Source organism: Micromys minutus (genome assembly GCF_963924665.1).
Source record: "Micromys minutus genome assembly, chromosome: 27".
NCBI classification, from domain to species: domain Eukaryota; kingdom Metazoa; phylum Chordata; class Mammalia; order Rodentia; family Muridae; genus Micromys; species Micromys minutus.
Window position 1 is genome coordinate 22,815,330 of NC_137962.1, and position 22,641 is coordinate 22,837,970.

At 53.1% G+C, this 22,641-nt stretch overlaps 2 protein-coding genes across 7 annotated transcripts in view; one reads left to right on the plus strand and one right to left on the minus strand.

Moving 5' to 3' along the window:
* Positions 1-10,590, plus strand: part of HDAC7 (histone deacetylase 7) — a 36,973-nt gene extending 26,383 nt beyond the window's left edge. For 2 of the 5 annotated variants that reach the window (XM_080939500.1, XM_080939502.1), the window contains 13 exons: positions 110-243; positions 364-484; positions 778-827; positions 2,082-2,189; positions 3,684-3,739; positions 3,857-3,944; positions 5,039-5,158; positions 5,297-5,394; positions 6,573-6,691; positions 7,235-7,368; positions 7,637-7,721; positions 9,235-9,370; positions 9,550-10,583. In XM_080939500.1, the coding sequence (XP_080795626.1) occupies positions 110-243; positions 364-484; positions 778-827; positions 2,082-2,189; positions 3,684-3,739; positions 3,857-3,944; positions 5,039-5,158; positions 5,297-5,394; positions 6,573-6,691; positions 7,235-7,368; positions 7,637-7,721; positions 9,235-9,370; positions 9,550-9,595 (1,295 nt within the window). In that variant the 3' untranslated portion in view covers positions 9,596-10,583. Of the gene's footprint in view, positions 1-109; positions 244-363; positions 485-777; positions 828-2,081; positions 2,190-3,683; positions 3,740-3,856; positions 3,945-5,038; positions 5,159-5,296; positions 5,395-6,572; positions 6,692-7,234; positions 7,369-7,636; positions 7,722-9,234; positions 9,371-9,549 lie in introns of all 5 variants that reach the window. The other 3 variants (XM_080939499.1, XM_080939503.1, XM_080939501.1) reach the window with 3 other exon arrangements.
* A 58-nt stretch (positions 10,591-10,648) lies between these two features.
* SLC48A1 (solute carrier family 48 member 1) lies at positions 10,649-19,147 on the minus strand. Of its 2 annotated transcripts, XR_013975585.1 has the most exons (4): positions 18,912-19,147; positions 13,385-13,552; positions 11,527-12,627; positions 10,790-10,851 (listed from the first exon to the last, which is right to left on the minus strand). XR_013975585.1 is itself a non-coding variant. In XM_080939504.1 (3 exons), the coding sequence occupies exons 1-3, from the start codon at positions 19,045-19,047 to the stop codon at positions 12,491-12,493; spliced, it is 441 nt and encodes a 146-aa protein (XP_080795630.1). In that variant the 5' UTR covers positions 19,048-19,147; the 3' UTR covers positions 10,649-12,490. The 2 variants fall into 2 exon arrangements, 1 of the variants encoding a protein (XP_080795630.1); XM_080939504.1 differs by having other exon boundaries at positions 10,649-12,627.
* Between the last annotated feature and the right edge of the window lie 3,494 nt (positions 19,148-22,641).

Sequence of the window (22,641 nt, forward strand, 5' to 3'; positions counted from 1 at the left end):
GGCAACAAGGGACATTTGCATGCCTGGCTCTCTGGCCGTGGGTTGGTCTCCATCTGTAACCACGGGGGAGGTCTCCCTGGCGTTCCAGCCTGGTATCTGCTTCTTGCAGGGCTGGTTTATGACTCGGTGATGCTGAAACACCAATGTTCCTGTGGAGACAACAGCAAACATCCCGAGCACGCTGGCCGCATCCAGAGCATCTGGTCCCGGCTGCAGGAACGGGGTCTCCGCAGCCAGTGTGAGGTGAGGAGGTGGGGCTATGCAAAAGAAGGGGTGGGAGAGTGGGTGGTCTGGGGGTGGCAGAGGCGCGGGGGGCGGGGGGTGGGTGGACAAAGTTTAGAAGCTCTGTGGGCCCTTCCTCAGTGTCTCCGAGGTCGAAAGGCTTCCCTAGAGGAGCTGCAGTCAGTCCACTCTGAAAGGCACGTGCTCCTCTACGGCACGAACCCACTCAGCCGCCTCAAACTGGATAACGGGAAGCTTACAGGTAGGGGAGGGAGACAGATGACTTCTGACTCTGAATCACCCCACGCTTGCCCATCTCACCTAGTTCTGTGCTCTTGATCCAGCAGAACCCCTCCAGCCTCCTGGATATTCCCAAGTTTGCTGCCCCAGTGCCGTATTCCCGCCCCCTCCCGGCCCCTCCCCCTCTCGCTGTCCTCCCCGCCCCCCCAGGCTCACCTCAACCTCCATATCTCTCTGTATTGCCTCTCCCTCCACACCTGTTTACCGTAGGGCATCTGTATACCTCACTCACATGGCCTGGGCCTTTCCCCACAGGACTCCTGGCACAGCGGACGTTTGTGATGCTACCCTGTGGCGGGGTTGGGGTAAGTATGCCTAGAGATCTCAAGTGGGCATTGCCAAGGGCTTTTGGCCTTTGTTCGGTTCTCTCTCGGCCCTCTGCCACCTGTGACTGTGGCTCCGTCAGACTGGGGAAGGCAGGGTCTTTCCCATTAAGGTCTTCTAACTGGAAGCTCCTTGTGATAGATTTTTCCCAGTTCCAGCACTGTCCCGTGGGTGTGGAGCCCAGTGCCTCATAGTTAGAAGGTATTTGGTAGGTGTTGAGTGAGGCTCGAGGTAGGGTCACACTGGAGCTTGAGACCACCCTTTGTTAGACCCCAGTGGTCAAGCACTGGCCCTTCATTCCACACTGGCTCCCAGAGTTGGCAGCCCTGCCTGTCCAGGAGTGGTCCTCTCTTGGGAACCGGGGGTATGCCGTACTTGACCTCCAGACCTCGTGTGGGGCTGTGGGTACCTCGCATGTACTTAGAGGTTTAGGACTTCCCTGTGCTGGACCCAGCTTGCCAACTTTGCTCCCCTCGTCATCGCCTGCCGGGGGTCTTTCTGCTGCCTGTGGCATGGCCCTCCTGTCATGGTGTCAGGCAAGGCGTGTGGCAGTGAGGTGGAGGTTGAGTCCAGGAGAGCAAGAGGGAGCTGTCAGGGGGGCTGTTGGGGAGCCAGCTAGTGCCCTGTTCACAACTCCCCATTTCTTGCCACTTTCTGGTTTTTCCAACTGTTGTTGCTTCTGTTTTCTCCTCCCTCCTCCTCCCTTTCTGTCCTTTCTCTCTCTCTCTCCAGCCTCTTGCGACTCTTTCTGCCTTCCTCGCCTCTCTCGGTCAGCCTCGCCCTTCCCATCTCCCCATCATGGCCCCCGGCCCCTCCCTAGCCTTGAGGCCCAGGGACTGGGTTTGGGGGGCCTCCCAGCCTGGGCTAGGGGCCCTGAGTGGAAGACAATGTTGCAGACGGCCCCTCCAGCTCCGACCGTCCCGCAGGGCCTGAGCAGAGTCAGCTGGGGCTTAAAACCCCTCCCGGCCCAAACCCCAATCCCGCCCAGGTAACGCCATGCCCCCTCCCCTGAGTGGGGAGGCAGAGTGCTGGCCACACACAAGCTGGGAAGAAGTCCTTCTGGGACTGGGGGACACAGGAGGCCTTGCCTTTGGGCGGTGGGGCACTGGGGAGGCAGCTTTGTCTGCCCAGCTCCCTGCCCCTGGGGTCCTGGCCACGGGGTGGGTGGTACCTCACTGGGCCCTGTCACCCACGGAAAGCACAAGATGATGCAGACCTGACCCTGGCCCCCACAGGTTGATACTGACACCATCTGGAACGAGCTGCATTCCTCCAATGCAGCCCGCTGGGCCGCAGGCAGCGTCACCGACCTTGCCTTCAAAGTAGCTTCCCGAGAGCTAAAGGTAGGAACTCTAGATTAAAGGCTGGTAAGCTAGAGAGTTGGCGCCGGGGTGATGGACGTGAGTCCGGATCTGAAGCTTTGAGCTTCTCATTCCTTGTGGATATTGCCCCAAGGTTTTGAAAGGGAAATCGGGGCTGGAACCAAGGTAAGGCTTAACCCCCAAGTTCATGTCTCTTACATACTCAAGTCACTGGGCATTAGGGTGTTGGACAAACCCGACCATCCGAGGTCATTTAAGACCTGTTTTGTGACAGTAGGCACATTGTTGCCATTTTTGAATACTGCAGACCCACTGGCTCCATTTGGGGATGGGGTCCTTCCTATTAAATGGGGGGTTGGGCTCATCATTCTAGAATATTTGTCTCATGATGATCCACCTGAAGCACACAGTCCCATTGTCTGAGAGCACGTAGCCCAAGGCAGGAACTATGCCCCCAGTATCAAGAGCCTTGGCAACGGTCCTGATTTGGAAATTCTACCTTGACATCCAGAGACCGCCCCACCTGGAGATCCAACCCATATACATCCACCAAACCCAGACAATATTGCTGATGCCAAGAAGTACATGCTGACAGGAGCCTCATACAGCTGTCTCCTGAGAGGCTCTGCCAGATCATGACAAATACAGAGGCGGATACTCACAGCCAACCATTAACTGAGAACAGGGTCCCCAATGGAGGAGTTAGAGAAAGGATAGAAGGAGCTGGAGGGGTTTGCAACCCCATAAGAACAACAATATCAACCAATCGGAGCTCCCAGGGACTAAACCACGACCCAAAGAGTATACATGGAGGGACCCATGGCTCCAGCTGCACATGTAGCAGAGGATGGCCTTGATGGGCATCAGTGGGAGGAGAAGCCCTTGGTCCTGCCAAGGCTCAATGCCCTAGTGTAGGGGAATGTCAGGGGAGGGAGGTGGGAATGGGGGGGCACCCTCATAGAAGCAGGGGGATGGGGGAGGGGTTTATGGAGGGGAAACTGGGAAAGGGGATAACTTAGAATTGTAAATAAAATATATCCAATAAATACTTTAAAAAATTACCTATCAGCCCATTCACACATTGATGAGTTAAAGACAAAGTAAAAAGAAAATCCCAGCTCTGCCGTGTGCAGTCACGTAACTTGGGTTGTTGAATTCACTGAGCTTTGCTTTCTCATCTGTCAGCTTGGGATGATGATGATGCTTTGTACTCTAGGGATGCTGTGGGGAGAAAATGGAGCATCTGTGAAGTACGCACAGCACATGGTCCCATTTAGTAGTCAATAGGCGTCACTGTGATGACAGCTAGGACGTACCAGTGAGGGGTCCTGTGTTCAAGGGCAGCCTATAAGACATGGCGACAGCGTAGAGGGAGAGGTCTGGACGTCTCAATGGGACATGCTGCCGCTCCTGCCTTTTAATCCTTAGAGCACGTGGCTGGGAGGTGAAAGCAGGCTCGGGCCAACATGGACTGAGGTGGCTGCTGAACTGATGAATGCCTTTCTCCCCTTTCAGAATGGCTTTGCCGTGGTGCGACCTCCAGGACACCACGCAGATCATTGTACAGCCATGTAAGGTGTTAGGGAGGTGAACCTATGTGGCGTGAGGTGGGGGCGGTCCTCCCAAGTCCTCCTGTAGACAGAAGAGAAGGAGAATGGGCTGGCAGGACCCTCTTTTCCTTCCTCTAGGGGCTTTTGCTTCTTCAACTCCGTGGCCATTGCCTGCCGACAGCTACAACAACACGGCAAAGCCAGCAGAATCCTCATTGTTGACTGGGTAGGTCCTGGTCCCTAGAATCAGAGCCAGGCCTGCCTGCAGAACCCTGAGCCTGCCATTGAAGATTCGGCTGCATGTCTGAGTTTGTCATTAGCCTCTCTCTGCCTTACTAAGATCTGGGTGAATGCAGCACCCACATCATAGAACTGCTGGTGTGTGGGAGGCTGCTGGTTTGTGTAGTATACACTTCTGTGGGGGATGGGAGTTCACTTACTGTCTTTAACCTCTGTTGGCTTCTTTAGGACAGGGCAAGTCATTTCCCCTCCACAGAGTAGCCATAACAGTAAGACCTAAGACCAGCAGGTCATCGGTCACATCCAGACACTGACAGTAGCCCATTTAGAGTCTTGACGATAGCCCATTTCACAGATGAAGGAAACTCCTGCAGAGGTTACTACCGGTGACTAGTCACTCAACCTCATGAGATGGGAGACCAAGATTGGAGTGCTGGTCAGTCAGCTCTGGAGTGCATGCCTCTAACTGCCAAGCCGGGTCTCAGCTGCATGGTCAGATGTGAAGGGGATATTTCTAAGTAGATACTGAGAGCACCAGGGGAGTTTTTCACACTTGAACCTATGTATGGTCTGGTGAGTTGAGGGCAGACAGCACCCAGTGCTTCCTAGAAGAGTGTCTGGGTCCCTTTAAGTTTGATCACTGACCATGTACGCTGCCTCATGACCGTACAAGACACAGTGAGAAGAATATGTCCATGCAGAGAATGGCAAAAGCCTTTAATCCCAGTACTTGGGAGGCAGACGCAGGTGGGTCTCTGAGCTCAAGGCCAGCCTGGTCTACATAATGAGTCCCAGGCCACTCTGGTCTACATAGCAAGTGCCAGGCCAGTCAGGCCTACATAGTAAGACCCCAGATGGGAAGTATCTTTCCATGTGGAGGTGGAGGATCACTGCTAAACAATAGATTACTTGGGGTAACTCAAATCATGTGATCCTAGACACTGTAGTTTCCCGACCCCCACCAGTCTAGAGTCCCAATGCTCAGCATGGCTACTGTCCTTGAAATCCTTTCAGTGTGTCCTTACTTTCACCTTCCTGCCTCTGGACTTCCCCTTACCCACTGCCCCCTGTACTGTACAGGATGTTCACCACGGCAACGGCACACAGCAGACTTTCTACCAGGACCCCAGCGTGCTCTACATTTCTCTTCATCGCCATGACGATGGCAACTTCTTCCCAGGCAGCGGGGCCGTGGATGAGGTGAGCGCGTGCTGGGTCGGCGTCTTCCAGCACATTGACTTTCCCCGTCTCCCTGTGTCCCTCTCTGGAAGTGAAGAGGTCGGAGGGAGAGCTTGCGGCTCTGTTCGCCTCACGTCTGCTTTCCGTCCTGTTTTCCAGGTGGGAACTGGCAGTGGTGAGGGCTTCAACGTCAATGTGGCTTGGGCTGGGGGCTTGGATCCACCCATGGGGGATCCTGAGTACCTGGCTGCTTTCAGGTAAGTCTGCTGGGGTCTAAAGGAAGCCAGTCCAGCAAGACTCCCTCTCCTCCCTTCCCCACAACCGAGGTTGGAAGTGATCAGTTGGGTTGTCAGCCTGTTCCCATTTGACATAGGATAGCTCCAGGGGGGGTGGGGGGAACACAGCCAAACATGGTGGCACATGCCTTTAATCCAAGGGAAGCAGAGGCAGGTAGATCTTGGAGTTTTTGGTCAGCTAGTCTGCAAAGTGGGTTTCCAGATAGCTAGGGTGACACACAGAAGCCCTGTCTTGAAAAACAAACATGAAACAAACAAGAAATAGGTGTGCATTTGGAGGGACCATAAGAATGAGAAAGTCAGAGACAAGGTTGAGGACGTTCTCGTAGATCAAAACTGCTGCATTTAGTCAAAGAGGGCTGCCTAGAGGAGACGGATCACTGGCTAGCGTAGAAACGATGTCCTTCAATGCCGTCCACACGGAGGGATGGCTTTACTTTAGGAAACTACCCTGGAAAAAGCTTTGGGCTCTTGTAAGGAGTCCTTGTCTCCTTCACCCCAGGTCCCCCACGACTGTTTAGGAAAATGGAACCCTAGAATTAGATCTGTTGTCCTTTTCTGGAACATCTCTCCGTGAACATTAACTCTGCGGGAGCCCTGAGTGGGACTTCCTGGCATCTGTGCTGGGCTTAAATGCCTAAATGGACACCAGCATTGGGTCAGGGGCAGGCGGGGGAGGAAGAGGAAGGAGTTTGGCAGCCCGGGACGGAGGGTCTATTTGCCCTTGATTGCTCTCTGGGCGGTGCGTTGCCTAGGTCAGCTCTACAGAGTGCTCAGTTTCAGCCAAAGTGCTGGGTGTTTTCAGTCCCCAGGGCTTAGTGCACAGAGCATGCCCCACGTAGCTGGCTGTGTGAAGCATACACTGTGCTTGCAGCCCACACTTCTCTGTCCTGTCCTTGATATCTTTGCCTCCGTCCTGCCTTTTGCTCGTTAGATTCTCTGTATGGCTGAGTCCAAGGCTGGGGTCTCAGAGCCACAGCCAGGGTGAAGGGGGTCAGAGCACTAATCCCATTAGGGCACTGTGCTGCTTGGTGTCCTACGGGCTGGTGTCCTCAGCGAAGTTGGCAGGAGGGGCTGGCATGGGCTGGCCTGCACCCTGTGTTGGGCCGGGTTGATGATGTCTCTCCTTGCAACTTCAGGATAGTGGTGATGCCTATTGCTCGAGAGTTTGCTCCAGACCTGGTCCTGGTGTCCGCTGGGTTTGATGCTGCCGAGGGTCATCCAGCCCCGCTGGGTGGCTACCATGTTTCTGCCAAATGTAAGGGGCGGGGGCCTCAGCTGTGGGGGAGTTGTGTGGGCTAAGAGTCAGGCCGGGTGGGGACAGGAATGCACTGCCAAAATGAAAGGGGCAGGAGGCAGTGGCCATGGTCCAGGGCTACATGTAAGGCCTGGAGCCGGGCTGGAGGCCCGCACAGCCTCACAGCTCAGTCCTGCTTTCATGAGGCCAGATCTCCATCGGTCAGACCTTTGGAGACGGGTCTGCCAGATGGGAGCCCAGTTGTAGAAGCCAGGTTTCCAGACTGAGCTTCGGAGGGAGAAAGTTAGAAGATCGGTGTTCTCAGAACAGATCTGTCAGTGCCGTCCCCGGGGCCCCTGTCACCTGCTAGCCGTCGGACCGTGCATATAAGACCCCCTTGCTTCTCAAAGCTCAAAATGAAGCACAGGAAGGGGTTTTGCACGGGGATCTAGTCTTTGTTTGAGACGGTCTATAAAGGAAGATTCAAACGGGGAGATGGTAGAGGCAGGAGATGGGCTCTGCCTCTCCTCCATTCCCATATTCTCTCTCACCTCAAACATCTAGGTTTTGGGTTCATGACACAGCAGCTGATGAACTTGGCAGGAGGCTCAGTGGTGTTGGCCTTAGAGGGCGGCCATGACCTCACAGCCATCTGTGACGCCTCAGAGGCCTGTGTGGCAGCTCTTCTGGGAAACAAGGTAAGTAAGCCCCCTGACCCCCACTTAGTAATGTTTCAATGGTGCAGATGAGCCTGGCCCTCACAGCTGCGGGGCAGACTGGGTAGACAGAATGGGAAGGGGTAGGGATAGGGCTGTCCTCTTTGGGTGGTGTTTGGTAAGTGACACAGTGGGAACCTCCTCAGGTCAGGTCTAGGACCAGTGTCTTCTGACCTCCCAGAGCAGTGAGCCAACCGCATGCCTGTTGGTGAAAGCTGAGTCTGGGGTGCCTGACGGAATGTTTCTGTAGGTGGACCCCCTTTCAGAAGAAAGCTGGAAACAGAAGCCCAACCTCAATGCCATCCGCTCTCTGGAAGCTGTGATCAGGGTGCACAGTGAGTTTTCCTCTGGGGCACTTGCTGGGTTCATACTTGAGAGAGCCTCAAGGGCCCACCATCCTGGGGCCAGGGTCTCCAGAGATTCTAGTGCCAGCCAGGTCAGATGCACACTGACAGTCTCGAACAGGGTTCCCAGGTACCACCACCTCAGGAGTAATGGTGGGCATATCCCCGTGACTGAGTAACAGCCCTCCAGCTAGACCCACCATGAACACAACAGTGGCTTCCTATGGCAGGGACTGGCCCCTCATTTCTGGCTAGAGTCTTGGATCAGGGGGCTGACAGCAACACTTAGCGCTTGCTCGTCAGAAAGCCTTGGTTTAACCTCTTCAGTGTTGATCACAGGGACCGGAGAGCCATGGGAAGGGCCTGCCTGGGCCTCAGAGTGTAACCACTTCAAAGAGCCCACATTGGGAAAACATGCTAAAGATGGAGCATCAACTAGGTTAAAGCTAGTTAAACACTGCTCTGTGTTAGACATCTTCCGCGAAGGCCCAGAATCTCCGCTGGGGTACAGTGCCCAAGTAGGTTCCCTATATCCAGGCTTTGGCTGGGGAACCAGACAGAAAGCCACAGATAGAGCTGACTGTGGAACGGCCTATAGGCCAGGTTTAGTACCAAGCTGTTTACCATTGTCAAAAATAGCAGGACACGCGTGTCCCACAGACCAGAGGTGGCTGTGCAGAGCAGCTGCGGGGATGTTTTCCCCTTCTCTGTGCCCTGGTTTTCTTAGCTAGTCCCTCACCCCCACCCCCATTTTCAGGACCGGGGATTGAACTGGGGTCTCACAAGGCATTTACTCTACTGCTGGGTTCCAGCCCCAACTCTTTAGTTGTTTGGATTTGGTTGGTAGCAGGTCTCATGTAGCCCGGGCTGCTGTCCAGCTACCTCAGCATCTGCTGGAATTACAGGCATTTATTAGCATGCCTGGCTCCTAGGGATAGGCTGGGCAGTGTGGGGGCCACATAAGGGGAACCCTATGCTTTAGAAAGCTAAGGCACAGGCATATGAGCAAACCTTGACGTGATATGCCACCATACCTGGTTTTATTTATTTATTTTTAATTATTTTTTATGTGTATGGGTATTTTGTCTGTACTTAACCTTCATGCACCATGTGTGTGCCATACCCTTATTGGCCAGAAGGGGGCATTCAATCTCTGGAACCAAAGTTTGATATGGTTGTAAGCTACCAAGTAGATGCTGAGAGTCAAACCCAGGTCCTCTGGAAGAGCAACCAGTGCTCTTAACTACTCAGCCCTCTAGATTGGAATTGTAGCCAAGGAGGATGGGAAAGGGTTTTAGTTATCTGTGGAGATGGTCTCATAGCCATACTGAATCTGCTCTGTTGCCCAGGGCTGTAGAGAAAGGGTGAGTTGGGGGAGGGGTCCCCTAAGCTGATGATGTGGCCACTATTCTTGGGCTCTGGGCCTGAGACACCCCAGCCTTGGTATCGGTCTAGGATATAACTCGGCTTGTCTTCCCCAACTGAACCCAGCTTTTTGTCCTAGGGAAATACTGGGGCTGCATGCAGCGCTTGGCGTCCTGTCCAGACTCCTGGCTACCCAGAGTGCCCGGAGCTGATGCAGAAGTGGAAGCTGTAACTGCACTGGCATCCCTTTCTGTGGGCATCCTGGCTGAAGACAGGTAATGCCAGAGCCCCAGCCCTAGGCCCTCAGCTTCCCAACCTCCTTAGGTTCTCCCATCCTGAGGACCTCATGCAGCTAATCTGTCTCGGACCTTTAAAGCAGAACTTTGATGGCAACCCTACGAGGGCCTGCCCACAGACCTGGGGCCCCCCATCATTCCACCCTTGTCACTCCCAGGCCCTCGGAGCAGCTGGTAGAAGAGGAAGAACCCATGAATCTCTAGGGTTTCAGAACAGATCAGCCTTCAGACGTGGCTCCCCTCGTCTCTGTTGCCAGCCCTGGTCCTGGGTCTTCAGAGATCCTCTGGGCAGGTAGTCAAGTCCAGAGCACAGCCTACCCTGAACGCTCTTCCAAGGAACTTGAGAAGATCACTGGGTCTGGGATGGGGACCAGGGAGGACTTTGGGGAGGAGGCAGGCTGGGCACTAGGGCCCAGCTGGGCTCTTCCTGAACCGATTAGGCCCTCTGATATCCAGGCCCCTAGCTGTGGCTTCCATCCCTCAGGACTACACAGAGGGGGACTGGCTCAAATGGGCCCATCCATAACCACTATTCTTAGCGTGGCCTCAGCCGGGGTGGCCTTTACCCAGGTTCTGAAGGGGGCTGGAGGAGTAGGAGGAGCCAAGGGTCCCCTATTCCTGAGTGCAGGAGTTTCCTCTCACCTGCTTCCTCAGATGCCTTCCTGGTAGCACTGGGCTCTGAGAGCCTTTCTGAGCTGCTCTCTCCCCATGAGTAGTCACCTGCAAGCCTCCCATACAGTCACTGTTTCACCAGAGGCCACCCTGTGTGGCCTCTCTCAGTGCCCCGGTGCAGCAGACAGGTGCTCTCTGAGTCCTGTGTCTCCTAACCCAATGGTGCCAAACCTTCATCTCCTTTCAAAAGCACAACACAATCCCAGGGATGCCTGGTCACTGCCCCCAGTATGAGCCTTCTGTTTCTGAGGTCCCCCAACCCCTCAGCTCTGACTGCTGCCCCACACAGGACTAGCTTGGCTGAGGGGTAATAAAGTGGGAAAGTTGACAGACATGGGGGAGGGGAGGCCACCCAGATGCCTAAAAGGCTTTGAAGGTCTAGGCCTGGGACCAAGAAAGAGTATTTGTGTGTATGTGTGTGTGAGTGTGTGCAAGAGTGTGTGTGTGTGTGTGTGTCTTCCCCCAACCCCACCATACCTTGTGTATGTACGCATGTTTTTGTAAAAAAGGAAAAAAAAATGAAAAAAAAAAACATTCCGAACAATATACGTTTTATTTGCTTTAAAGTCCTTGTGAGAACACCTCCTGCATGTCGGTCCTGGATGGGACGTCGTTAGTGGGGTGGGTGTGCACCCAGCACCCTGCGATGGTCTGGGAAAAGGGCCTAACTAGGATCCTCTAGTCCCTTGTCCTTCCATGGCTACTGCATGCAGGAAGAAACCACTCCAAATACATGCTCACCAACTCACGTGGAAAGGGAGATGGCCCCGGGCTGAGCACACCGGACCCTGTGGGATTTGGGAACAAGTTCTCAGATTCAGTTTGCCAAGACCCCCCAAAAGGTCATAAATCACACACGCCTGGGCTTAAGTCCTAGCTGGGAGTTCAGTAAAGTCTTTGCCTCCTGCGTCGGTAGACACCGTTCCTTGTTCCTTCCTGCTCTGAAGTACCATGGCGGTTCCAGCATAAACTATGGGTCAGGCAGAACACAGGCCAGGACAGGTGTACCCAGCATGAGAGGGAAATACTAGTTCCTGTCTTTCTGGTTCTGAATGTGCACATCCTGGTCACTAGGTACCTTGGAGCCCCAAGCAGTCTGAGTATAAATGAAAAAAGATTCCCTTTTCTCTCGACCTTGCAGGGATGATGAGTCTGTGGGCATCCTAACCCTGCCTGGGACAGAGCTGGGAGAGCAAAGGAGATCTGAGCTCCTGGTTTCCACAGACCAAGAGGGACCAGAGATGGGGGAGGGGCTTCCCAGTAGCCCCAAACTTAGGGAGATGATCAGATAGCTAGAGCCCCCATCTTGCCCACTCTCGTCCCCTCTCAAGACTCCCACCCCCCAAAGAAACACCCTGAGGCTGGTTAAAACGGCTGCTGTATTTCTGTTAATGACACAGGTAAGGCAGAGAGCTGGGGACAGTGCCCAAGTGGGACAGTAGACGTGCAGAATGGTAACCTACCGTAGAAGGGTACATGTAGCAGCCCTTGCCCTCCCTCTACACTTAGGTCAGGCCTTGGACCCATGTCCACTCAGAAGAGTTCCTTCAGGAGAGAAAGTGAAAGATCAAAGTTGGGGTCTGGTGCAGGGAGAAGGTCCTCATGGTCAGGGTAATCTTGTGCACTGGTGGGGGGGGCAGGTGAGGTGCACGGCTGGAGCCTCAGTACAGATGGGGAGCTCCCACTTGCTCCCTGCAGGTTGCCTCCTATCCCAAAGCCCTTCTAGGTGCAGGGGTTTGTTTCCTGTGGTCCTCAAGTCTAGTGTCCTCTGAGGAGGCCTGCTCTGGTGTATGTGGTCATGTGTGCATTTGTGACACACGGGAATGGTTGGCTGGTGCTAGCACCGTCATGGGAAACAAAGTCTGGATGGGAAGGTAGAAGGGACAGACGCTGGATTCTGTTCAACTGTTACTATTTAGGGAAAGAGTCAATGGTCACTTCCCTAAGGACCAATGGATTTAGCTACCCGACCTTTGAGGACAACAGGATAAGGAAGCTGGGATGGAGATCTCTACAAGAATTTCCTCACTTGACCTTTGATGCCTCCACACACACGGCTTCTGTGAAGTCTGGGGTGGCAAGGAAGCCTGTCCCAGCCCCTGCCCCAAGCCATAGTTCCAGTCCTAGCCTTTGAATTCATTGTCATGGCCCTACTCACAAAGATCCCTCAGAGTGCTAAGAAAATAGATCCATTTGGAAAGGTCTAAGCTGCCCTCTAGCCAGGCTAACGGGCATATTGGCAGTACCCCTTTAACAGCTTTATGTCTTCCACCAAAAGGGGACCTGACAGATTTCTGGGAAACCGAACTGGTCCATATGCTCTGCCATGGTTCTGGAGTCCCCAGGGGTTGGGGCGAGCTCCCTCGATGACTCAGAAGCTAAGTCCAAATTGGCGGCCCCCAGGCTGACGTGCCCTCATTCCCAGGGTTAGAAATCACTGAGGATGCTGATGTCAGCGAAGTCAGCCCGGTATCGGTGGGCGTAGAGGCTGAGTAGGAAGGCCCACTTGAAGGAAATGAAACTCCAGACGCAGGAGAGGTAGTAGCTGTTCGGGTCTTTGAGACCTGCAGGGAAAAGAGCCAGAAGGTAACCTAAGAGATCTGCCATAGCACCACAGCCGAGCCCTGGACCAGGACCCCCTCTTCCACCGCACACCCTTCCAGCCTCCTGACCTCTGAGTCAATGCTATCGAAAGGCAGGTGTGCGGTGCGGATTTAGAGTAACACTGCATGTTCGGTCACAAAGCTAGGGTCATGAAAGAGTTGACCAGGTCTGAACCACCCACTGTGCTTCTGTGGCACAGGCCCAGGCCCCTTCCAACCTTCATCACACAGGGACGGCCTCTGATAGTTCTTCCACCAGGGGGCGCTGCCCTCTGAAGCTAGGCAGAGATGAAAGGACCCCAGCGTCCCAAACACTTCATACCAGACTCAAACCCTCCTGCTCCTGAGGAGATGGGGGATGCTCTCATTCTCCTTATTTTAACAGTAAGGAACCCCAGCAGGGGAGATCAAGCAATTCATCCTGTCCCTAGAATAGCCAAGTTGTGGGTTGGAGAAATGGGTCAGCGGTTAAGACTGTTCTTCCGAAGGTTCCGAGTTCAATTCCCAGCAACCACATGGTGGCTCACAACCATCTGTAGTGGGATCTGATGCCCTCTTCTGGTGTGTCTGAAGACAGCTACGGTGTACTTATAACATAAAAGGATAAATAAATCTTTAAAGAAAAAAAAAAACAAAAACAAAAACAAGAACAAGAATAGCCATGTTGCTAGCTACCCCCGGGCCCTCTTCCTTCCTCCTTTCCCCGGAGGGTCCTCACTCTGGTGCTGGGTGATCGCCAATGCCAGGAAGGTGCAGAAGGCGGAAACCGAGACTGCAGAGAAGAGAGCACCCACGAAGAAGAAGCCACGAAGCCCTCTGAGCCAGGTCCTCCAGTAATCCTGCATGTACATCACGTGAGTCACCAAGACCCACAGGGCCAGGACACCTGTGGGGACAGACTCAGTCAGCAGGACCCAGGCACCTGCAATGTCATCTGGCATCCCAGTGGTGCCAATCTAGGGCCCTTGAGGTCCACAATGACACCAAGACTGGCCCTCATGACCTTGACGTAATATCTGTGAGATGTGACGCAACCACTTGAACGTGGGGGCGTGAGACTCTAGCTGCCTTCTGGAATGTGGGGCATTCAAGAGATGTGGAAAACAAAACCACACCGGTCTCTGTTGTTTCTTTTTTCCCTACCTCTTTGTTCTTTCTCTTCCTCCTCCCCCCTCCACTTCTTTTGAGAGAAAGGGTCTTTCTTTTTTGTTTCTCCAGACAGGATTCCTCTCTGTAGCTATGGCCATCCTGGAACTTGCTCTGTAGACCAGCTTGACCTCAAATTCAGAGATCCACCTGCCTCTGCCTCCTGAGTGCTGGGATTAAAGGCATGCCATTGTGCTCTGGGGAGGCAGAGGAGGGTGGATCTCAGGATCCAGAGGCCAGCCTGGTCGACAGAGCAAGTTCTAGGACAGCCTGGGCTACACGGAGGGACCCTGTCTCCAAAAATCCAAAAACCAAAAAAAAAAAAAAAAAAAAAAAAACCTGATGCCAAATACTTCTTCTAAATGCTGAAAAGAGTGTCAGTTTTAGTTTCTAATATGCACATATCCACAGATAGAATCCCCCTAAGCAAGATTTGTTTGGAACTTCCCTCTGAGAACTTTATATACAGACTTCCTGATGCCTATCTGAAGCCGTTGAAGGGTGGAAGCAGGCCTTCTCCCACACTCTTCCTGTGCCTGCTCTCCAGGGACTACACCCTCTGGTCCCTGGAACCTGCAGCTGAAACTTGGGCACCAGGGCTCTTCTCAACTCTACACTGGTCTTGCAAAAAAAAAAAAAAAAAAAAAAAAGGAAGCCCTGTCATGAGGTCCCCAGGGCCACCCACCACCCAAGTGGCCTATTTGCTTTGAGCTAGGCTTCCTACCACTCTTCCAGTATCTGGCAAAGGGCAGCCTCACACCCCAGACCCTTCTGGGCATGCCCTCTCAGCCTGGTGGGCACTTCTTCTAGGATGGCAGCTGTCCTCGGTCCATAACAATAGACTACAATGCAAACCTCCGTGCCAGGCAGTGCCTGCTGGTGCAGTTCAAAGAATGAAACAAATGCCAATCCCATTGGCAAGGCCTTGGAGCAGGGCTGTGGGGCCAAGCAAAGGAGGAACTGGGGACGAGCCGGCCAGCTCTCCGCACAGCAGGCGAGCCCCTCAGACTCCTGCATCCAGAAGCAGGGAGCCTTTCAGATCAGCAAACAGAGGGACAGACATCCCATCTGGCTGCGAATGGGGGTGTAGCAGGGATAGAGGAAAGCAAAGGGACTTTGACAGCCACCAAACACCGTATTTCTCAGGCTGGGAAATGAGCACAGACATTTGTTAAGTCGTTTCTGCTCTTGACAAGCCTAAAATGTTCTAAACCTCTTCTAAGTTAGTTAGGAGGCAGGGAATGCGGGTGGCAGGTGACCAGCTTAATTATCCTATCGCAATGGGGTGAAAACAAAAACAAAAACAAAAAACAAAAAAACAACAAAAAAGCAGGGATAATAGAAACCAGGAGACTTAGGGCCATGGCACCGTTTCTGTCCTTGGTGCTACCAATTGTTTAAAAAAACAAAAAAATGAGCCCTGAGGTCCTGCCCGTCTGGCTAAGCAGGGAATCCTGGACTTCTTCCTGAGTGGGCATGAGCCCACCAGCCACTTACCTACACTGCTTTCCCTACCTGCTGGTCTGACACCCCCCCTATCACCATCCTTTCTGCTCAGCCCAGTCTGGCCCTCAACCTTCCTCCTTGGAATGGGTTCCCATTACCCGGGAGCTCTGGGTGGAAGAAAACAAACATGCCTCCATCTGTCTTGGCAGGAAGCCACAGCAGGCGAGAGGAAGCCAGAACCCTAATCTCTTCTTTACCCTCCATGTTCTGGATTTTATTCCAGCAACCCCCACAGAAGTGCTCCCATCCCTCCTCAAGTTTTCCCCTGCAGGGAGCTGGTTGGCTTCTCTCCTTAGGGGTGCTGAGAATTAAACCCGGGGCTCTGCACACAGGACTTGCTTTACTCTAGAGCTCCACCCCGTGAATGCCACCCCGAGCACGTGGGCTTTTGTCACTGAGCATTCTATTTCAGGGACAGTCCGGTTCCTTCCAGAGACTTGTCCCCTCTCCTCACACCAGGGGTGCAATAACTTCAGTTCTAAGATCCTTTCCCACTTAAAGATTCTGGAATCCAGCTTAGGAGGTAAAAGGAGGTCAGAGCTGTTTCTCTGTGGCTGAGCAATTCTGGTGCTAAAAAACAAAAACAAACAAACAAAAAAGCTAAACTAGGAAGTGTAAAGGCTAGGAAATCATCTCAGACCACCAGCACGATCCAGGGGTTCCCCCAAACTCTCACCTCCACAGACGCCCAGAAATACTGAGAGCAGGAAGAGAAGGAGGAGGGGGAGATCAGGTGCCCCTGAACCTCCAGCCCTGTACGCAGGTCTCCTCCGGGGAAACATGATCCTGCTGGAGACCTTGTCCCACCCTGGCCCTCCTTGAGTGGTTACAGAGGAAGTGTCCCTCCCTCGTCCCCCTCCATACTCTTGTGGGAAGCAACTATACCCTGCCTTTCTCTGTTCCCTTTCCTGAGATAGTCAAGGGCTCCAAGATGCCTGGTCTATATAGACAGCATCATGGACCAGAAGCAGGTGAGAGCTCATCCTGGCTCCCCTCCCCTAGGTTAGACCTGCCCAGGCTCTAGGTTCACAGGCTGACAGGAGGCACCCAAGGGAGCCTATAGAGTAAACACAGGCATTTGGTAAAAGCATCTGAGGACACATCTCAGGCATGTTGCTCTGCCCTGATGACAAAGGAGACCCAGGGTGCCAGAGTGCCTCTCCATCAAAGCTCAGCTATAAAGAATACGGAGCAGTTTGGATGTGGGGGACAAGCACTTTCCATGGTTTCTAGACACAGAGCAGGCATGTTACCTAGGGCTCCCAGTGCTAAGCCGGGGGTGGGGGGTGGGGGTGGGGTGGGGGGTGGGGTGGGGTTGGGGGTGGGGTGTGTCTGGTGATGCCTCTCCATGAACCCACGCTTTTTTAGGCCACTGCCTTTTTGCAAAACCACTTCCTTCCAGATTCCTGCCAGGATAGGAGTGGGTCCTCACCCCCAAACACTCATATGAACCCTGTTCCAGAAGCCAGCATGTGCAAGAGCGGCATTTGACTAACACGGGCAAACCCCATGTGGATGGACCCTGTGACTCAGCGATTTCTGGGCTGCAAAATGCTGAGTCAGAAGTGGAGTGCTTGCAAGTCAGAAAACCCGCTGACATTCCACCCCAAAAGAGGAAGGAGGGCGACTGCCCGTGGACCCCCCCCCCCTTGGCTCCTCACAACCAACTCGGGTTACCAGTGTCCAGACTACCTGGGAGACGTGCGTCCCTGTCTCTGAAGGCAGCTTCACAGCAAGCCTGCCTCAAGTCAAGCAAGGGCAAGGACAAGCAGAGAATGGGTCAGAGGGAGGCCCGGGGCTGAAACCCTTCCTCCTTGTTGTTGGTATAAGACAAGGTTTGTCTGTGCAGCCCTGGCTGTCCTGGAACTCAAGATCCACCTGCCTCAGCTTCCCTTGTGGACCACCGCCTCCCGGCAATAAGCAGCCAGACACATCACTTAGGAGAGCAGCACACAGAACCGCACACCCAGTGGGGAGCCTGTGGCATCTCCTCCTCCTCCCAGCAGGCACTGCCATGCCTCACACAGCTCCTTCCAAGGGTCTGACCTTTAACCCAGTCAGCTGTCCCAGCAAAAGCCCTCCCTCCCTCCAGCATCCAGAGAGCTTATCTCAAGCCTCAGTATCCAGCCATGGGCCAAGGCAGTGCCTCCCAAACCCAGAAGCAGCAGGGCCAATAGGAAGGGTCAGTAGGGGGGTAAGGTTGTGCACACACAAGCCGGTGGTGCTGGCTATCTATCCCAGGCGGGTCAGGAGTCCACAGGTGGTCCGCAATGCAGGCTTGAGAACTCCCAGCCAGAGCATCAAATCCAACCTTAGTACCTCTGGCTTCCTCTCCACCTTAGGATAGCACTCAGTGCATTCAGAGACAATGAGTGAATTGGTTTTGTTGCTATTTGGAGTTTTTTTTTTTTGAGACAAGGTTTCTCTGTGTGGCCTTGGCTGTGCTGGAACTCACTCTGTAGACCAGGCTGCCCTCCAACTCAAGAGATCCACCTGCCTCTGCCGCCCTAGTGTGGTGACTGAAGACGTGTGCCACCTATGCCCAGCATGAACTAATTACCTCAGGGTATTCCATTCTTAGGTCTTTGGCCAATGATTTTAGTCATGGAATAAGACTTGTATTATAAATGCTATCCTTACACACATGTTCCCCATACACATTACTCCATGCGGCTTTCGCACTGTTGGGTCCGTTTTCTCGGTAGGACTTTTAATGCCTTTAGTATGCTAACCTGAATCCTTCTGAGTTCTAGGGATGGAAATCGGGTCTGCCAGGCTTTCAAGATTGAGCCATCTTGGAGGCTCATCATGTGGCCTTTGCATCCTTAGACAAACTGATTTACCGTAAGCCTCGATCGATTTTCCTAACTGTAGAATGGGTGGGTACAATAATGTTACTTCAGAGGATTACTATAAGGATTAGATGAAAGAAGGAGAGTAGATTGTTGAGCACAGCAAAAAGTATTAAATTATGCAAATAATATATTTGGCCTTCACACAGAGAGGTTAAACGGCAAGACCAAAATTAGACATTTGATACATATCATTGCTGGGCCTTCACCACCTCCAGGTCCCTCAGGGATTAGTAGATACCCACTGGCTCTAACCAGAGCAGATGGGTGTAAAGGAAACGTCCAGTGACTCGGAGTCCGCAGCACAGTCCTGGTCTCAGCCGAGGGCTCTGGGGCTGGAAGGGAGCTGGCTGATGGGTTTCCCCACGAACCCCACTTATTATAAGAGATGTGGTAATCCCGCACTAACACTGTGTCGTGGGAGCGAGGGTGGCCAGGAGATGGGCGCGCAGAGGACGCTCTAGATGCCACGGGGTGGAGGGTAGATTCACAGGGTGCAGGGACGAGACAGCCCCGGAGTCGCAGGGCTGTGCGAACTACAGAGGCGAGCTGTGGGCACCCTAGGTTCCGCCACGTTCAGAAGGCACCAGGTCCCAGAGGCCGGGGCATTGCCCAGGAACCCGGGCCTGCGCTGTCTCCGATCTCTCTGGAGTAAACAACGCTCCCGCCCCCGGGACAGCGCCACCCCAGCCACCCCGCACAGCCCGCCCCGGTCGCCCCGCGCCCCCCAGCCCGGGGTACCTGCGAGACCCCCCATCGCCGCAGTCCCCGGTTGTCGGTAGACCACGGTCCAGACGAAGAAGATGGAGAAGCCGGCCACCGAGCTGAAGCCCGAGTAGGCGGCGCGGACGCCGAGCTGCCGCCGGGACGGGGCCATGGGGGAGCGGAGGAGCAGCGCCGCCGAGTCACAGGTGCAGGGCCCGAGCTGGAGCCCAAGCCCCAGCCCCAGCCCGAGCCCGAGCCAGAGCCGCTGCCACCCGGTGCTCCGCCCCCAGCCCGCCCCGGGTGCCGCCGGCACAGCGCCCTCCCCGGCCGGAGGCCTCTCCCGACGCCGCGACTTAGCAAAGGCCGGCGACCCCTGGTGGAAGGGCACGGTCCTGGGCTCGTCCCCAGACCTCCACCTACCTACCGGGTCCTTGGCGGGCTGGGAAATCGGTCTTTACTAGAGCCAGCTACAATGATCACTTTAAAGATGTATTTTATGTGTATGAGCGCACTGTCGCTGTCTTCAGACACACCAGAAGAGGGCATCGGATCCCAATACAGATGGCTGTGAGCCACCATGTGGTTGCCGGGAATTGAACTCAGGACCTCTGGAAGAGCAGCCAGTGCTCTTAACCGCTGGGCCATCTCTCCAGTTTTTCATTTTTAAAATACTCTTGAGGTGCGGTCTCCCCACGTAGCTGTCTTGGAATTCCCTATGCACACCAGGCTGGTTTGGAAACTCATAGAGACCCAACTGCCTCTGCCTCCTGAGTCCTGGGTTTAAATTTTGAATGAGAAACTCAAACACATTAAAATTACTAGTTAAGGCTGCAGAAGCTAGCCAGGTGTGGCGGCGCATGCCTTCAAACCAGTAGAGGCTGAGAATCTCTCTCCAGAGACAGACAGGGAGACCCACTCACAAACCAAAACAAACAAGGGGGGGGGACAGTAAAACTGAGCACAATGGCCCACACGTGGGAGCCTGGCACCTGGGAGGTGGCTGAGACAAAGAGGCGGCAGACCTAGGGAGCTAGTTTGATTCCTTGACTCTCCTGAAATGAAATAAGTAAAATAACAATTGGAAATCTAAACATCCAATTGACGTATCAGTTCTTTGTACCAGCTGGGTGGTGATGGTGTACACCTTTAATCCCAGCACTCTCTAGGCAGAAGCAGGTGGATCTTGGTGAATTGGAGGCCAGCCTGGTCTACAGAGGGCAGCCAGGGCTACACAGAGAACCCCTGTCTCAATAAATAAATAAATAAATAAATACATAAATAAATACATAAATACATAAATACATAAATAAATAAATAAATAAATAAATTTTTTTCTATCCATATTCCCAACCAGTGGGTCCTCTCCACAAAAGTTATACACATCGCACAAGACTGCTCCCCATGTTTGCCACCATTTTAGCTTGTTAAATTAGATAGTGATCAGTATTTTCAGGCTTGCCTAGGACCCGCTAGGTAGATGGGAGTCTGGGGACGAGCCCAGGACCCTGCCCTCCCACCAGGGGTCACCGGCCTTTGCAAAGCCGTGTCCAGAGAGGCCTCCCTAACCTCGGAAGCACTAACCTCAAATCCCTTCTCTCTTTCGTTCCACAGCTCTCGGGTCCAGTCCCTTGCTCGCTTGCCCCAGCCTCTGCAGTACATCCACAGCAGAACCACACAGCCAGCAGCTCAGCTGGATGGACCGCTGACAGCGGAGGTCAAAGCAAAGTGGGGTTCCGCACTCCAGGACCCAGAATCCTCCGGCTGGCCCCCCGCGGCGCACCCTTAGACCCCCACGGCGTAAGGAGCATCCTTTCACTACGGCAACGAGTACCACAAATCTAATGATCTGAAGCAACACAAATGCATCATGGTACATAGGTCAAGGGTCCAAATAGAAATGTTACTAGACTGAAAGCCAGAGAACTCCAGGGCTGCCTCCCCGGGGAAGCTGTATGGAACAGGGCTACTCCAGCTTCCAGACTGGCTGAGACTCCGCCCTTCCCCTCCTCTCTTTTCCTTCCACAAGGTCTATAGTGTTCAAGGATAACTACCCTGTCTCAAGACCCTTAACCCCCCCACTCAGCAAAACTCATCAAGTAAGGCACTCACAGCTTGTAGGGACTCAGATGGGGATATCTTGAAGGCTCTGCCCGATTCGCCCTTCTAGAAGACAAACTCCATGAGCAGCCGTGGTTCTAGTTTTGGGGACACCAACTCCCAACAGAGTGTCAGGCATCCAAACCCCCTTGGTACACATCTGTTGAACAGATGACTGTGAAGGACCGAGGCAAACATTAAATACCAACCAAGGGGATTTAGACACAAGCGCCCTAAGTCGGACCCAAGCACGTGACGTAAATCACATTTATCTTACTTCAAAAATACTCTGGGGGTTGGGGGATCTTTAAAAATATCCAAATCAATTTCAGTACCGCTCTCGCTTTTTCAGGTTTGAATGTTTGCTGTGATTGGTTTGCGATGTTTGGAATTCTGAGACAAAGTCTCACTGTGTAGCAGAGGCTGGCGTCTAAGATCCTCCAGCCTAGTGGTTAAAAGTACTGGCTGCTCTTCCAGAGGTCCTGAGTTCAAATCCCAGCAACCACATGGTGCCTCACAACCATCTGTAACTGGATCCAATGCCTTCTTGTGGTGTGTCAGCGACAGTGTGCTCAAATACATATAATAAATAAATAAAATCCTTTTAAAAAAAAGATTTAAAAAATCCTTGAGCATGGCTTTCAGACGACTAGAATTACAGCGTGGTCGATCGATCGACTGCACCTGACTTGGAGACCCTTTTTAAAACAAGGGATGATTTTGATATACAAATTCATTTCAACCATCTTCTGGGTGGCGTGTGGAGACAAAGTGATAGTCACCCAAAGGAACACAAAGCCTTGAGGTCCGCTGCCATAGATAGTCTTCGGGCTGGCCAGGATGGACAATACTCTAGCAGTACATGCAACTAGACATGCACAATGGAATGTTCTAGAATTTTTTTTTTTTTTGTAGCTGGACTGTTGGATTTGAGCTGGAGTGGGAGGTTTTGAGCTTAGAAAGAATTGTGTGTGTGTGTGTGTAAAAAAATAATATATATATATATATATATATATATATATATATATATGCAAATATCACCTGATACTACTGTGAAGAGGGACTGCCCAGGGAAGGCAAGAAGCAGGGAGATCAGTGGGACCTGTCCTTTCCTCCTTAGTACAATGGTTACTGTGGCTATAAAATGGGGACCAGACAGCTGCTGTGCCCAGTTCTAAGAGTTCTAAGGAGCAGTCGCTGCTTGGCCGACTTCCTGGCACACCATGAGTTCTCAGTAAAAGCCAGAGAGCGTAATTAGTAGCAGACAAACGCTGCCGTGGCAAGGGCTGGCTCAAGCAGAGACAGAAAGGAAAGAAGAAACGGATTCTGGAAAAGGATTTATTTATTTATTTATTTATTTATTTATTTATTTATTTATTTATTTATTTATAACCGTGAAAGTCAGGTGTTCGGTCACTCCCACGGTGGATGGGGAGGGAGGTTGCGGGGGGGGGGGGGGGGGCGGGGCAAAGTCCTGTGAGCATCCAACCGAGTGTGCAAAGCAGTTTGTATGGAGACGGGGTTGTGCAAGAGAAGAACAAGGGGTGATTATGTAACAGCACCATGAGGCCCAGGCTATGCCAAGGGGACAAGGCTAGGCTGAAATGGGTACGCATATAGGAAAATGTGGGTGAGGCAGGGAGCTTAAAAGGCCTGCAGGCTCCGGTAG